Source organism: Dendrobates tinctorius, unplaced genomic scaffold, assembly GCF_039654945.1.
Source record: "Dendrobates tinctorius isolate UK_male_01 unplaced genomic scaffold, ASM3965494v1 ptg000003l, whole genome shotgun sequence".
Classification (NCBI taxonomy): Eukaryota; Metazoa; Chordata; class Amphibia; order Anura; family Dendrobatidae; genus Dendrobates; species Dendrobates tinctorius.
The window spans coordinates 101,496,207-101,514,083 of NW_027361671.1; the positions used below are offsets into that span (position 1 = coordinate 101,496,207).

The 17,877-nt window shown below is 47.1% G+C and overlaps 1 protein-coding gene across 12 annotated transcripts in view; it reads right to left on the reverse strand.

The window, feature by feature from the left end:
* The window catches only part of ATXN2 (ataxin 2), a 182,842-nt gene that overhangs the window by 149,430 nt on the left and 15,535 nt on the right, over window positions 1-17,877 (reverse strand). For all 12 annotated transcript variants that reach the window (XM_073564973.1, XM_073564778.1, XM_073564585.1 and 9 more), the window contains exon 2: window positions 2,404-2,437. Coding sequence is in view for 11 of the 12 variants with exons in the window: in XM_073564778.1 (XP_073420879.1) it covers window positions 2,404-2,437 (34 nt within the window). In the remaining variant the exon portion in view is untranslated. The remainder of the gene's footprint in view (window positions 1-2,403; window positions 2,438-17,877) is intronic.

The window sequence follows — 17,877 nt, forward strand, 5'->3', positions numbered from 1 at the left end:
CAATGCACCAGCGATCCCAACAACGATACGACATTGTCAGGATCACTGGTGCATCGCTACATGATCGCTTGTGAGCGGCCAAACAGGCAGCTTCACCAGCGATCAGCACCAGCGAGGACGCTGGTTTCTAAGGTACACATCGGGTTAGTGATGCGCGTCACTTAGTAACCCGATATTTACCTTAGATACCAGCTCCCAGCGCCTGCTTAGAGCACTGGGAGCGTCGCTGATCGTTGGCTCCCGCTGCCACACGCAGCGATGCGGCCTGACTAGCGGGAGACCAGCGATCAAAAAACGGCCGTGCACGATAGTGCACGATGAGCAATACCTGGCAGAGGGGCCGATCGCTGATCCCCGTCACACACAGCGATCTCGCTGGTGAGATCGCTGTGGCGTCACAAAATCAGCGATCTCGCTAGCGAGATTGCTGTGTGTGACCGGGCCTTAAGTCTAGAGTCACACACACATCCATGAGTGTTACAATAGACCATTTTTTTTGTTTGTTTTTTTAACACTTAGGTGCCATTCTAGTTGCTTCCGTTTTTTGCTCATCCTTTTACTTCTCAATTAGGCATGCTCCCAAAAAATTTTTTTTTACCCATTGACTCTGGACAATTTATCAGCTAAAAACATGAAACTCTGAAGCACAAAGTCAGTCTTCCTAGTTTCATCCATGTCTCATGGGTCCCCAGACTGATCAGTAAAATTTGATTTAAAGGGACAAGAGAATAAAACACTATGGCTCGGTGAGCTGTCTGAGAAAAAGCACTAGGACGTGTGACACGGATATGGGAATGTAGCCTTCCTCACATGTATGGAGAGTCATCAAACCATGCAGACAATCCGTGACAAGACTAGAGGTCATCAACAAGTCCAGGATCACGCATTTCATAAACTATGCACACATGGTCAACTAGGCCACAGGTCTCAGCAGGTTAATTCTTAGCAGGCCCCGTGGAATGACAGACAGTGGTGACAGAACAATCTGCCTGTTGTCAGGACCATAAAAGAGAAAAAAAAATTGGAAGATTTAAAAAGCATGAAATTTCTGTTAGCCTGTTTTAAACGACATATGGTAAAGTCACGTTGAGATTACTAATACTGTGCTTATGGTAACAGCTCAAAAGGGTACATACAGTCCTTGGGAAACTCGTTGTTACGGTATGTTTCCACGGTCAGTAAACGGTGCGAATTGGACGCTGCGTACAGCTGCAGTGGCCAGATGTTACAGCACAGTGGATGGGATTTTATGAAATCCCATCTCCACTATGCATGCAGGGACGACTCCGGCTTCCCTGCGTATACGCACATGTGGCGCGTCTTTCCAGACCGCAGCATATTAATTTATCTTGCAGAGACGATCAGTTGCAGCAAGATAAATATCACCGTCCAATGAATAGGATGCGGTGATTCCGCACGGTTCAATGAACACATGCGGAATCACCGCACATACAAAAGCCGGCAGCGCTTTGGAAGAAGCAGACATGTGCTGCGTCCAAAGAGTTGCCGGTTTGTGCTCATGGAAAGATACCCTTACAAACATACAAAATATTCCAGGCCTTGCAAGTTTTGCAATTTTTTGGTAAAATTTCAAACAAAGCTGGTGAATTCAAATTTCAAAAGATTCACTCATCTCTAATAGTTTAAAATATATGACAACTGGTGAACAGAAATGGAATCTAAATATCAGTATTGAATATATGTGCATACACACAAGCCATTTGTAGCAGCCTTAGCAGAACTACATCCATGACGAAGTGGTTCTTAGGGTCACAGAGACCAAATTCCTTGGTGTTATCTCTCATGATCTTAAATGGGGGAAAAACGTGGATGCTGTTATAAGAAAAGCACAACAGAGGATGTTCTTACTGCGTCAGCTGAAAAGATATGGTTTGTCTAAGAATCTGCTGATCTTATTCTTTAATGCTGTCATCAGATCTGTGATTTGTTCCTCTCTGATAGTCTGGTATGGGGGATCCACTGCGCATGACAAACTCCGCTTACAAAGGACTTTCAAAACAGCAGAGAGAATTATAGGCTCCCCCCTGCCTAAAATCCAGGATCTTTATGATAAGAGTATTCGATTCCACGCATTGAAAATTTCATCCGATCCCTCTCACCCGGGACACTCCTCATTCCAACTACTCCCTTCAGGACGTCGCTTCAGAGTCCCCAAATGCAGTACCAACCGCCATATGAACAGCTTCTATCCACTCTCTGTTCAACAATTAAATCGTCATGTGTAGACTATATACTGTATCTGTCTTGTTAGATGTTACTTGTTGTATCTGTTGTTATATATTATGTTGCCTCTTTGCCACAAAGAATTCCTTGTATATATGTAATATGTACTTGGCGATAATAAATTTGATTGATTGATTGATTGATTGATTGAGAACTTACAGATTGAGGAGGTCCTTTTCCACTGCTTCTACCTCTGTAAAAAAAAAAAAAATTAAGCGTGTTAGTTGAGAAAAGCACGATAGATGTAGACAAAATCGCCAAGATATTGATCACTGGGCCTTGGCTCAACAAAATGATCTATTTACAAATTAGCATATAATACCCCTAAAGTAAAAGGATGCAACCAAAAACTAGCTTTTATATATACATCCTAATTATTATTTCCAAAACGGTTATTAACCCCTTAACGACCAATGACGGATCTATCAATCATTGGACGCCTCCCCCTGTTTGGTGCGGACTCCGGCGATGAGCCCGCACCTTTTCTGTCACAAGACAGCTGATCTGACCAGCTGACATGTGCCATTAACAGCCGCAGTAGGAATTGCAATCCCAGGCTGACAGCGGCATTTAACATGCATCTCCGGCAATCGCATCAGAAATCGGCCCATCAGTGACCCCCGTCACGTGATTACGGGTCACCGATGGGTTGGCATGACAACCAGAGGCCTCCTGGAGACCTATGTGATTGTCACTGCCAGATAGGTATTCTGCTACATGCAGGTGATCTGATCATCGCCTGCATGTAGCAGCCGATCGGGTTGTAGCAGCTTCTAGTCTCCTATGGAGACTATTGAAGCATGCCAAAAATAAAAATATAAAAGTTCCAATCAACCCCCTTTCGCTCTATTCAAACTAAAATAATTAAAAAATAAAATAAAAAAAAAAAAAACAATAAAAACATACACATTTGCCATCGCTGTGTTCAGAATCGCCCAATCAATAAAAATAAAGAGGATTAACCTGATCGTTAAACGGTGAATCAAGAAAAAAAAAAAAAAAAAGTAAAAACGGCAGAATTGCGGGGGGTTTTTGGTCGCCGTGACATTGCATTAAAATGCAATAACGGGCAATCAAAAAATTGTATCTGCACCAAAACTGATCCAGGATTAAGACCGTGTAGGTCGAAACATGTCGATTTTCCTTGCACTGAGATTGCCCATATCTGTGCTTTTTAATATGATGATCAAATAAACGTCAAGTTTTAAGAATCATATTTCTGGTGGTCGCTGGAGACAACTTTTCTTGCACATTGGATTTCCACAACACCGAGACCAGGGCGGCTCGATGCGCGACTGACCGGCCAAGGACCCTGGGCATAACGGGGTGAGCTGTACTTTTTTTCTTTCTTATATCTGCACCAAAATGATATCAATAAAAACGGCACGTAAAAAATAAGCCCTCACCCAACCCAAGATCACTAAAAATGGAGACACTACAGATCTTGGAAAATGGCACTTTTGTTGGTTTTTTTTTACCACATAAAAAAGAACCTACACATGTTTGGTGTCTATGAACTCAAAGACCTGGAGAATCATAATGGCAGGTCAGTTTTAGCATTTGGGGAACACAGTAAAAAAAAAAAATCCAAAAGAATGTTGAGGAATTGCACTTGGAATTTTTTCCTGTTTTTGAGCACACAATATGGTAAAACCAATGGTGTCGTTCAAAAGTACAACACGTTCCACAAAAAACAAACCCTCACATGGCCATATTGACAGAAAAATAAAGTTATGGCTGTGGGAAGAAGGTGAGCGAAAAACAAAACGCAAAAACAAAAATAAAGTACAAGGTCTCAAAGGGGTAAAAGAGGTCAAATGTGGCGACAGGTTCCCTTTAAAAGAAAAAAAAAAAAAAAAAAGGTAGGGAAAAACAGCTGAAAACTCATATGAACTGCAAAGTGGATTAACACTGAAATAAACAGTAAGACTCAAACATTTTTTTCAAGCAATTTTTATAGCCATTTTTGGGAGTGGACTAAAAAAATCCATCTGCAGTCTAAGGCTGTGTGCCCACGCAAGCGTTTTTGAAGCGTTCGTCCCGGTCAAAACGCTTCAAAAATGCATAAAAGAAGCATCCCATTCATTTTAAATGAATTCTGCACTTCTTGTGCACATTGATGCATTTTTTTCCGCTCAAAAACGCAGCATGCTCATTAATTTTGCAGAAAAGTCCGCGTTTTTGCCATTTTCTTTGAGTCAGAAAACATGTGGAAAAAAAACAAAAATCGCATCAAAAACACGCGGTTTTTAAGCAAAAAATGTGTGGAAAACGCACAAAAACGCGCGTTTTCTGGGAAGGTGTCCGGTTTTGAAGCAGAAATTTTCTGCATACGTGGGCACATAGCCTTACGCTACTTATTGAAAACACATGCATATTTAGCAGAATGTGCATGTGTATAAGGGAAGGTTACGAGAGATGGCCATCAGCCAACAGTTATCTAAAGGGCACCCCCCTCCCCCTGTATACAGAGACTATTGTTGCCTGATCGACAAGTATCAACAGGTCTAATGTGTATGGGGCCTCGTACAATTTATTGCCGGGAAAAATATAAATCCAGCATGCCCGATTTCAGACTGGCGACAGTTTTATAAGACATGTTTGGCGACAGCTTTCTCAGAGTAGAAGTGCTGCAATGTTTGAGAGTAGGCCAGTAGGACAGCTATTTAATTTATATGGAGGGTAGGTGCTAAGGCTATGTGCACAAAGTGCGTTTTGATGCATTTTCGCTGCGTTTTTTTCAGTGCGGAAATGGACCAAAAAAAAAAAATCTATGGAAACCTTGTGCAAGCTAATTCAATGACAATCCTGAAGTGTTATGCACATTATCAGCAAATTTCCTTTCAGAGTATTAAAAGTGCTCTTTTCTGCCGCAAGTCAATTCTTTGTGCGTTTCTGCAGCGTTTCCCACCCATTGACTTCAGTTGAGTCAGTCAAATCCGCAGCAAAAACGCCGGTATAAAAATGCAAATTTGCTGAGTTTTTACAGGCTTCCCATCTGTGTGACAGCATGAGAAACAACGGCACAGAAGTTCTTATTGGCAGTAACGCTACCGCCAGTAAGATAGTCTGTCAGAGCACTGCGAGGTCATGTGGTCAGATGTTAGTGTGACCCCGGCAACTGTGACCCACAGCAGTGACCTTTGGTAAAAAGCTTACTGAAGGTCAGCAGGCGTGGGCTGAGGAGACTACTCCTCCCATCAGGCTATGTCTGCTGTCACTGATAGCAGTGACAACAGGAGCCACTGATGGGAGACCGGCACATGAGACTGTGACTGTGCTCACAAAAAAGAAAGAAAAAAAAAAAAAAAATTATAATCACCTAAGGCCTGTTTCACACATCAGTTTTTTCTGTCAGTTGTAATCCGCCAAAATGATGGAAAACGGATCCGCCCGCGTACGGACATCAACGTGTGCCACCGGACCGGTTTTTTTTTTTTTACGGATAAGGCAAAGGAAGAAATAGAGAGAGAGAGAATTATCAGTCGAGAGAACAGAGGAGTTTAGGGTTAAATTTGCGGCCGAGGCAAGTCCTCCGGGCATGCGCAATGTAAAATGCGGATCCGGCCAGCCGAAAAAACGTTGCATTGTCCGTCCAGGCATGTAGGCGGACGCCAAAATTTTGACGGATCCGCAAAACGGATCCAACGGAAGGCCAGCCGTCAAGATCCGCCGGTAATGCAACTCAATTTGCAAAACGGCGGATTTTGACTGATGGTAACAGACGGATGTGTGAAACAGGCCTAACGCATCTAAAATAATAAACATACAGTACAGACCAAAAGTTTGGACACACCTTCTCATTCAAAGAGTTTTCTTTATTTTCATGACTATGAAAATTGTAGATTCACTCTGAAGGCATCAAAACTATGAATTAACACATGTGGAATTATATAATTATCAAAAAAGTGTGAAACAACTGAAAATATGTCTTAGGTTCTTCAAAGTAGCCACCTTCTGCTTTGATCACTGCTTTGCACACTCTTGGCATTCTCTTGATGAGCTTCAATAAGTAGTCACCGGAAATGGTCTTCCAACAGTCTTGAAGGAGTTCCCAGAGATGCTTAGCACTTGTTGGCCCTTTTGCCTTCACTCTGGCGTCCAGCTCACCCCAAACCATCTCGATTGGGTCCAGGTCTGGTGACTGTGGAGGCCAGGTCATCTGGCGTAGCACCCCTTCACTCTCCTTCTTGGTCAAATATCCCTTACACAGCCTGGAGGTGTGTTTGGGGTCATTGTCATGCTGAAAAATAAATGATGGTCCAACTAAACGCAAACCAGATGGAATAGCATGCCGCTGCAAGATGTTGTTGTAGCCATGCTGGTTCAGTATGCCTTCAATTTTGAATAAATCCCCAACAGTGTTACCAGCAAAGCACCCCCACACCATCACACCTCCTCCATGCTTCACGGTGGGAACCAGGCATGTAGAGTCCATCCGTTCACCTTTTCTGCGTCGCACAAAGACACGGTTGGAACCAAAGGTCTCAAATTTGGACTCATCAGACCAAAGCACAGATTTCCACTGGTCTAATGTCCATTCCTTATGTTCTTTAGCCCAAACAAGTCTCTTCTGCTTGTTGCCTGTCCTTAGCAGTGGTTTCCTAGCAGCTATTTTACCATGAAGGCCTGCTGCACAAAGTCTCCTCTTAACAGGTGTTGTAGAGATGTGTCTGCTGCTAGAACTCTGTGTGGCATTGACCTGGTCTCTAACCTGAGCTGCTATTAACCTGCGATTTCTGAGGCTGGTGACTCGGATGAACTTATCCTCCACAGCAGAGGTGACTCTTGGTCTTCCTTTCCTGGGGCGGTCCTCATGTGAGCCAGTTTCTTTGTAGCGCTTGATGGTTTTTGCCACTGCACTTGGGAACACTTTCAAAGTTTTCCCAATTTTTCAGACTGACTGACCTTCATTTCTTAAAGTAAAGGCCCCGTCACACATAGCGACTTACCAGCGATCCCGACAACGATATCAACGTGTCAGGATCGCTGGTGATTCGCTATGTAATCGCTGGTGAGCTGTCAAACAGACAGCTTAACCAGAGATTAGCACAGCGATGCCGCGAGTGCGGCATCGCTGTGTTCAGCGCTGATTCATGTCAAAAATAGAATTAAAATAAAAAATATTACTATTCTCACATTCCGACGTCCCGCGCAGCATTCCCGCCTCTCTCCACGCTCCGGTACCAGTAATCCTTTGCGAGAATTAACGCGATGACGTCCGTTCTCGCGGGATCGCGAAGTCTCGCGGTCATTCTTGCAAAGAATTACTGGGACCGGAGCGTGGAGAGAGGCGGGAATGCTGCGCGGGACGTCGAAAGGTGAGAATAGTAATTTTTTTTTTTTTTATTATTTTATCACTGATCACTGGTCTCCCGCCTGTCACACACAGCAATGCGTGCTGGCCAGCGGGAGATCAGCGACGAAAGAAATGTCCAGAGATTTCCCAGAGCGATCAGAGATACCGGCAGGGGGGCCGGTCGCTGATCGCTGTCACACACAGCAATCTCGCTGGTGAGATCGCTGTTGTGTCACAAAACTTGTGACTCAACAGCGATCTCGCTAGCGAGATCGCTATGTGTGACGGGGTCTTAATGATGGCCACACGTTTTTCTTTACTTAGAATTTGTATTAGGGCAAGAAAAAGGCAGCTAACAGTCTATTCAGTAGGACTATCAGCTGTGTATCCACCAGACTTCTGCACAACACAACTGATGGTCCCAACCCCATTTATAAGGCAAGAATTCCCACTTATAAAACCTGACAGGGCACACCTGTGAAGTGAAAACCATTTCCGGTGACAACCTCTTGAAGCTCAAGAGAATGCCAAGAGTGTGCAAAGCAGTAATCAAAGCAAAAGGTGGCTACTTTGAAGAACCTAGAATATAAGACATATTTTCAGTTGTTTCACACTTTTTTGTTAATTATATATTTCCACGTGTTACCGATTTTTCGGACTATAAGACGCATCAGACCATAAGACGCACCCCAAATTTTGAAAATTTGAAGAAAAATAGGGAAAAAAATTAATGCGTCAAATGAGGGTCCATCTTACAGTCCAAATTATTCAGCTTACCTGGGGGTAGGGTGTGATATGGAACGCTGGTGGAGTGGGGTCACAGGAGGTGGTCTGCCTCATCCCTGGCTGGTGCAGCAGGTTCGGTGGTGGGTAGGGTGGGGGGGTAGGGTGTGATATGGAACGCTGGTGGAGTGGGGTCACAGGTGGTGGTCTGGCTCATCCCTGGCTGGTGCAGCAGGTTCGGTGGTGTGGGAGCTGCTATTTTGTGAAAGCCCCCACACATCCATCCAAGGCTGATGGGCGGCGATTTGGCAAATGATCGGTGGGGCGGGGGCTCCGCCGGCATTGGTGGAAATCCCGGAGCCCCAGCACATCCATCCCGGGCTGGTGCGGCACTTTTGCAGGTGATCGGCGGTGCAGGGGCTCCGCCAGCATTTTGTGAAAGGAGCCCCCGCACTTCCATTGTTGTAATGCTGATTTGAAAATGGCCGCGCATAGCGAGATCTCGGGAGACGACATGTCGTATCGGGAGACGACATGTCGTACCGGGAGACGAGATCTCGTCTCCTGAGATCTCACTCTGCCCATGCGCCGCCTCCGGCGGCCATTTTCCTGCAGCTCAATTCAAGTATATACTCACTTGTCCGCTGTAGTCCACGTAATCACACATACATAATAGTCACATCGGCAGATGTGACTGCTCTACCCACTCTCTCAAGGCAGCTTAGTGATACACTGACGAGATAATCTCTCCCACAGTGTATCGCCGGCTGTCCCAAAGTCATCAGGATCGTAGTGGGACATTATGGATCATCTTCTCTGCAGACAGGTGAGGAATATTGTGGTCCATTATTTTATTTTTGTTGCTGGAGACGTTGGCGTCAGTGGATTAGGCATTTGGCGAGTATGGTTTAATTTAGATTCAACAAAGGAGTTTGTGTCATTATTTCAAAAAAAGGACTTTATTCTGGGTGTCAGTTTTTTTATAATATCACTATGGGGTTAGTAGTGGGGGCGTCTTACCCTACATTACTAACCTCGGGGCTTGATGTCACCTGACAATACAAAGGTGACAGCACCCTCCCACCAAAAAAAAAAAAATATATATATAACCCCACCTGCCACGAGGCTAAGTGCCAAAATTCATGACCCCTTCCTAGGCTATTAATATCATCCCGCAGCTGTCTGCCTAGCCTTTGCCGGTTAGATTTTATAGGGGGACCCTATGTCAATTTCTTCCCGGGGTCCCCAAGTAAACTACCCAGTAAAGGCTACCAAACAGCTGTGAGCTGATATTAGCCTGGGAACCATTACGACTATTGGCTCCTTCCCAGATTATTAATATCAGCCCTCAGCTGTTAAGAAAATTACGACAGAGAACACGCAATTTTTTATTTAAATTAAGAGCTGCTATTTGGTTACAGTCCATGTAGGTTAATTCTGTTAACACCCCTACATAGGCTGGTGATTTTGTATGTTTGTGTGTGTGTTTACTTAACGACTTAGTAATGAGGGTGTCAGACTGACACCTTTTCATTACCAAGCCTAGGGCTAGGTGTCACTGACAGCTGCTGACACCAATCCCATTACTTGGATGCTACTTGATCAGTATGAAAAAGGGTTGTGTTGAACTAAGAAATTACATCACAACAAGCGAAATCGCACATTTTTGCTGTCAAGAGATGCAGAAATTTCTGCAAGCAAATACTCAACACGCGCACAGTCTTATCAAAAATAAACAAACCATTGACAAAAAAAGTTTAGTATCTTCCCCAGATTAAAATATAAACTATTAGTGATCTTGTAAATCCCATGTTTGCCAACCAGTAGCCAAACTGCAACTTGTGTCATGCTGACAGGAACAAGATGTCAAGCCATGAGGGGGGATTGCAACACCTGAGGCAGCTTAGTTAACTATTGGAAACGACAGTATGTGAATATACTTGGAATGACAATGAACCTGTCCATCTACATTTCTAAACACACTAATGTCTAACATCAGTGCGTGTCCAGTGCGAGACATGAAATGACTGACAGTTTGTTCTATGTGCCTCACACTGGTCCCCCTTTCGCTTAAAATAAGCTCTGGAGGAAGATTATTAGGAAGATCTGTGTCCAAGCCACAGATCTTTTACAGCACTTTACAGATAAAGGAAAAAACTGGATTTATCTGGTATAAGACATTGGGTCGAAGCGATCAAGGTATCATTTTATTCAAAAGTCTAGACATACATGAAGGGAAGTGGATTCTGCAAACCAAACCTCCGACTTATCAATTTCCCCGACTCCACAGCACTGCCTCACTACTAAAGCATGTACATAAAGTGCAGCACAGATTTATCTCAACTAAAAGATGGGATCCTTACATCAGGAATAGAACAGACATTTATAGGACAATTCATAAATTTCCTAAATTCTTCTGAAAACATTTACAGCACATCCTGCCTTGTACTACTCTTCCCAATTTATTATATATTTTAGGAGTCCATTTTATACCGACTCCACAGCCCTGCCTACATGTCCATGTAATTGCTGGAGATAGTAAAGTATCATGTGAACCTTCTTTTTTTGAGGTCATTTTGGGGAGGGAGAAAAAAACAAAAACAAAAAGAAAAGAAAAAAAAAAATTTTTAACATTTGATATTACAGACAAGCAGATTGCTTAACACAACCATGGTCCACATCAGTATTCTCTAATTGTGGTAACATCACACCAAGCCGACAGATCAAAAGCAGTTACAGGGAACTTGGACGTTAAGGAAATTCACAGTTTCGGTCCATGGCCATAGAGAATTGTCATGGACCACAGTTCTGCAAAGCAATCTGTTACTCTAAGGGTACCGTCACACTTGGCGACGCACCAGAAATCCCAACAACGATGCGACCTAGTAGGGATCGCTGGTGCGTCGCTACGAGGTCACGGGTGAGATGTCAAACAGTCAGATCTCAACAGCGACGCAGCAAAGATACGACGGTCGTTGGGACTCTGTCTCAGACCTGCAGTATTGAGGTCGTTCGTTGTTGTCCCTGTCAAATACAGTGATGCATGCTGGCCAGCAGGACACCAGCGATCAAAAAATGGCCCAGGACATTCGAGCACAATCAGCGACATCGCAGCAGGGGCCCGATTACGTGTGACACATAGCGAGATCGCAGGTGAGATCGCTGTTGCATCACAAAATCGGTGACGCAACAGCGATCTCGCTATGTGAGACGGGGGCTTAACTGTTATACTGAACGGACAACGCTCTGGCAGATCGTTTGGAAATAACCTAATGACTAATGGGTATCTGAACTCCAAATAATCTCAAAGAATGTTGCTCCAAATACAGTTTAGGGCACGTCAAATTCTAGCCCGTGGGCCAAATATAGCCTGCAGCGTGAGTACATTTGGCCCGCGACACCCGGTGGGTCCCCCTCCTGGCATCACACTTTCCTAGATGCCGATACAGTTGAAAGAAACGATGGAGGAATGAGTGACAGCTGACGATCCCTCTCCAATCATTACCCTTCTGCGTATTGACGTCTCAGCGTAGTGGGCGCGATTACATCATTACAAGGCGCCCACTGTACTAAGCTGTGCAGAGGATCTGAAGACACTATGAAAGGAAAGGAGCAGCGGGAGAACGGGCAGAGGTGAGGATTTATTTTTTTGTGTGGGCTCCACTATACCGTATGGAGCACTATGTGGGCACCATTATACTGTATTGAAGGTAATGCAGGGCCCAGTTATACTGTTTAGAGGGCTGTGTGTGCATTAAAGTTGGGCAATCACATAATTTGCCGGGGGTGGGGTACAGTAGGGTCCTCATACCATGCGTGTGGAGGGTACTGTGGAGGAATTCACTGTGGGGGTATCAAACTGTGTTTGAGGGCACTTTTGTTGGCATCATACTTTATTATTCAAGGTTATTTATCCTTTGTTATTACATATTAAAATTTGGCCATAAGCTTTTTTTTACTGCTCTTGCATAACATTCTTCCAATATTTTAATCTAAGATTTATTAGTTAAAATGTACTATGTTCGTGGGACATCCCCTTTAAAGGGAACCTGTCACCTGTTTTGGCCGCTATAAGGTCACACGCACATCCAGTATTTGGTGAGTTTTTACCACAGTATTTGCAAGCCAAAACCAGGAGTGGGTGAAAAATGCAGAAGTGGAGCAAATGTTTCTATTATACTTTTCCTCTGACCGTTCCACTCCTGGTTTTGGCTTACAAATACTGGGGTAAAAAAACTCACCAAATACTCAATGTGTGCATGTGGCCCAAGTGTGGCCACTGCCTTTGAGGGCTTATCTACAGCATTATAGAATGCTGTAGCTAAGCCCCGGGTCCAACCTGAAAGATAAGAAAAATAACTTATTATACTCACCGGGGGGGGGGGCCAATCCCGATGGGTGTCTCAGGTCAGGGTCCAGCGCCTCGCATCTTCTTGCGATGCCGCCCTCCTGCGTACTTCTCTGCCCTGTTGAGGGCAGAGCAAAGTACTGCAATGCGCAGGTGTCGGGAAAGGTCAGAGAGGCCCAGCGCCTGCACACTGCAGTACTTTGCTCTGCTCTCAACAGGGCAGAAAAGTATGCCTGCGCAGGAGCGCAATGCCGGTAAGCGATGAAGCAACAGGAGGGTGGCATCACAAGAAGATGGGAGGCGCCAGACCCGGACATACGACACCCATTGGATTGAATTCAAAGGGTTTCGAGGATGTTCGGCGAACCTGGAAAGGTTCGCTCATCTTTAATAATGAACAACTTCCATACTGATACCCATTAGGCCTTTCTGAAAAGCTGTCTTAGGCCGGGGTCACAATAGCGTATAGCATCCGATGAGATGTGCTAAGGACACTTAGCTCCAGCTCTGCTGCCAGAGTGAGCAGAATGTCATGCTACTGTGCTCCAAATCAATCTCCTGAGAAAAACGCAGCACAGGTGTGGAGGAGAACGAGAAATTAATTTCTCCATCACCTCCAGTACCGGCATCTGCGGGAATCACACTGCACTCGGGTGACATTCGAGTGCAACACGATGTTTCCCACGCACCCATAGTCTTGTATGGATGTGTACGATCCAATTCAGATGTGCACTGACCCGAGTGCAATCCAATTTATTGGATTGCACTCGTCCAATCTATTCACTTGCGTGAGCACTCCTGGATAACCACTCCTGGATAACCACTTCTTAAAGGGGACTTTTCACAGTGCGGAGGTAAACAGTTTAAGGAGATATTAGCTTGTAAAATGTAAGTTATAATGCAAGATAAAGCCAAGGGGGGGGGGGGGGCGTTAGAATTTTTTCGCTGCCCAATCATGAGCAGCTGGTGTCTAGCAGGATGCTAGAACAAAACATACCCCTAAATAAGTTTAGAGCGGACTTTCTCCTGGGTGATGCATGTAATGCTAAGACAGCCCTGAAGCTGTAGAATATGGCACAGTTGAGTATGACTGAAAACACCTCTAGATCTCCAGCTTTCAGTACTCCTCCACATTGATGAGTACTGAAAGCTGGAAGTGTTTGTAATCACACTCAGGTCTGCTGCATCTCTACAAAGTAGCAGCAGAGATCAGGGAAGTGCATCATTATATGTCTCATAGGAGAAAGCTTGCTCTAAACTTAGCTAGGGTTGTGTTCTTCTATCCCCTGTATGCATTGCCTCCTTATGATTGGCAAATAGCTTTGGACTTATACATTTATAACCTAATATATTTGTAAAAGAGAAGTTTAAAAAAAAAAAAAACAACACTAAAACCTTTTGACCACTGCAGCAGCTGTTAACTGGCTGCAGCATTTCTGCAATCCAGGATAGCTGATGCCCGTTCTGACAAAATAAAGAAGACTGTACTTGATCAGCCACTGATTAGCTATTAAAGTCACAATGTTACATATCCACAGGGAATATCCACACCAACATCGTAGGTGCAGTGCCGGTCTGGGAGAAAAGAGTGCTTTATTTAATGTGGGAGACAGGTTTAACTTTCATTTTATCAAAGTGAGATCAAAATAATAATTTTATTTCTATAGCGCCGACATATTCCGCAGCACTTTACATTTCAGAGGGGACTTGTACAGACGATAGACATTACAGCATAACAATAATCACATAGATCATAACAGATACCAAGAGGAATGAGGGCCCTGCTCACAAGCTTACAATCTGTAACAGCCCTGCTGGCATCACTTCATGGCCTCCCATCCCCCGCACAAAACTTACTTTCTGCTTCAAGCCATACTGTGAAATCTGCCTGTTGCCAGCCCTGAGCTCCATGTGCTATGCCTCTTGTTCTCCTGCTTGCTCTCCATGTTTCCTGACTGTGTGTATAGGGGGGCGGCGCCTGAACTCTCTGGTTCTTATGCAGTCTGGGTGCACCTGGGTAATCTGTCCCTGACCAATCACCTGGAGCCCTTGACTATTTAGTTTCGCCACTCCCACTGAAACATTGCCTGAGCAATGTCTATACTCAGTATCTCGCTGCTGAGGAAGCCAGGCCCTGTTCTGTGTGTCTCCTTCTCTGGAGGATTCTCTAGTCTTGCTTTGTACCCTGTCTGCCTACCAGGAGGCTGAATATCCTGGTCCTTGTGTCTTTGTCCCTGTGCCTCTGTCTGAACTCAGTCTTACCTCTGTCAGTCTCCTTGTTTGTGGTTCCTTCCCTGCCGTGTCTTTCCTTGTGTCCACTTTATCTGTGCATCTGCACAGCTCCCTAGCGGGCCTGCCTGCTCCGCACTCCTGCGGCCGGGCCTGCCTGCTCCGCACTCCTGCGGCCCGGCCTGCCTGCTCCGCACTCCTGCGGCCCTGCCTGCCTGCTCCGCACTCCTGCGGCCCTGCCTGCCTGCTCCGCACTCCTGCGGCCCTGCCTGCCTGCTCCGCACTCCTGCGGCCCTGCCTGCCTGCTCCGCACTCCTGCGGCCCTGCCTGCCTGCTCCGCACTCCTGCGGCCCTGCCTGCCTGCTCCGCACTCCTGCGGCCCTGCCTGCCTGCTCCGCACTCCTGCGGCCCTGCCTGCCTGCTCCGCACTCCTGCGGCCCTGCCTGCCTGCTCCGCACTCCTGCGGCCCTGCCTGCCTGCTCCGCACTCCTGCGGCCCTGCCTGCCTGCTCCGCACTCCTGCGGCCCTGCCTGCCTGCTCCGCACTCCTGCGGCCCTGCCTGCCTGCTCCGCACTCCTGCGGCCCTGCCTGCCTGCTCCGCACTCCTGCGGCCCTGCCTGCCTGCTCCGCACTCCTGCGGCCCTGCCTGCCTGCTCCGCACTCCTGCGGCCCTGCCTGCCTGCTCCGCACTCCTGCGGCCCTGCCTGCCTGCTCCGCACTCCTGCGGCCCTGCCTGCCTGCTCCGCACTCCTGCGGCCCTGCCTGCCTGCTCCGCACTCCTGCGGCCCTGCCTGCCTGCTCCGCACTCCTGCGGCCCTGCCTGCCTGCTCCGCACTCCTGCGGCCCTGCCTGCCTGCTCCGCACTCCTGCGGCCCTGCCTGCCTGCTCCGCACTCCTGCGGCCCTGCCTGCCTGCTCCGCACTCCTGCGGCCCTGCCTGCCTGCTCCGCACTCCTGCGGCCCTGCCTGCCTGCTCCGCACTCCTGCGGCCCTGCCTGCCTGCTCCGCACTCCTGCGGCCCTGCCTGCCTGCTCCGCACTCCTGCGGCCCTGCCTGCCTGCTCCGCACTCCTGCGGCCCTGCCTGCCTGCTCCGCACTCCTGCGGCCCTGCCTGCCTGCTCCGCACTCCTGCGGCTCTGCCTGCCTGCTCCGCACTCCTGCGGCTCTGTCTGCCTGCTCCGCACTCCTGCGGCTCTGTCTGCCTGCACCTCCTGTGGCTCTGTCTGCCTGCACCTCCTGTGTGAACAGGGCCAAACCTGTTCCTTCATACTCCATTCCTTCCTGCCTATATCCATACCTGTACCTCCTGTGTGAACAGGTCCAGATCCTGTTCCAGCATACACCACTCCCTCCTGCCTACACCTCCTGTGTGAACAGGTCCAGATCTTATTCCAGAATACACCACTCCCTCCTGCCTACACCTGCTGTGTGAACAGGTCCCTACCTGCTCCTTTTCATACCACGCCAATCTGTCCTGTGTCTCCAAGCCGTGCCCGCCTGCCCTGTGTCTCCAAGCCGTGCCCGCCTGCCCTGTGTCTCCAAGCCGTGCCCGCCACCCCTGTGTCTCCAAGCCGTGCCCGCCACCCCTGTGTCTCCAAGCCGTGCCCGCCTGCCCTGTGTCTCCAAGCCGTGCCCGCCTGCCCTGTGTCTCCAAGCCGTGCCCGCCTGCCCTGTGTCTCCAAGCCGTGCCCGCCTGCCCTGTGTCTCCAAGCCGTGCCTGCCGTGTCCACCTGCCTGCCTGTCTATAGCCTTTCTCAAGGTGTCCTGTTCCCGAGTGGGATCAGCAGACACAGCCATACACCACCCTGGAGTGGCACCCGGCAGCTACCTGCCGCACAAGCCTGACCTCACCATCAGAGGCTCCAGTGAAGACCAAGGAAGCTGCCGTAGTTACGCCCCTTCCAGGGTAGTCTGGTTTGTGGCACAGTGGGGCCACAACCCCCCGGCTCGCGCCATTCAGCCAAGGCGCGAGCGTGACACAATCTATGAGGAAAAAGGGGAGACGTGAAAGGTGGGTGGTAATTTCCCTGATTGTATGGATCAGCCATAATGTTAAGTGTGTAACAGTACAGACACAGAGGGCTAATGGATGCATAAAGCATGTGGGAACATGATACGTGGAACCTGGATATGGTAAAACCTTTGACTGTGCCACACAGGGATAGTTAGGTTAATGTGTTGAGGCGATAGGCCAGTCTGAATAAATGAGTTTTTAGGGTACGCTTAAAATTGTAGGGATTGGGGACTAATCATATTGACCTGGGAAGTGCATTCCAAAGAATTGGCGCAGCACGTGTATAGTCTTGGAGACGGGAGTGGGAGGTTCTGATTATTGAGGATGCTAACCTCAGGTCATCAGCAGAATGGAGGGCGCGGGTAGGGTGGTAGACTGAGACGAGGAACGAGATGTAGGGTGGTGCTGAGCAGTGGAGAGCTTTGTGGGTGAGGGTAATAAGTTTGTACTGGATTCTGGAAATAATCTGGTATGGTTCACGTATTTTAGAAGTACCAATTGTGGTGGGGTGTGGGCGACCTGATTTGATAAAGCATCTGAATGACAAGGAGGAGCCATGCGTTCAGACCAAAAAATGTTTTTCTGTTCCACTTTTGTCAACTTACTGATCAAACAAATTAAGTGGGAGAATTTACGGACCCAAAGAGAAGCAAAACCAGTGAATTAAATGAGAGTCGGGTAAACTTTACATTACCTCAATCCAGGAGCCTGAACTCTACTTCATACTGAATATTGCTATACATCAGTCAATAAAGAGGATCCTGTTTATTTTGCAGGGCAGATAAATGAAGGGAACATAGCTTCCAAAAGTTAGTCTGCAATAGGAGGACAAAACTGCTTGTAAAAGGTTAATCTGCAAGGCGTAATCAGCTGCCTGTAAAGTGTTATCTAAGTCTCTCACTACATACTCTACTTTAACCAGGCAATCACAGAAATAACACACTGAGAATAGGCCAAGCATTTCCTTCTGTTGCTACTTCTTCCCTCCTCTGGCTGCTCTATAATACACCAGCATCAATCT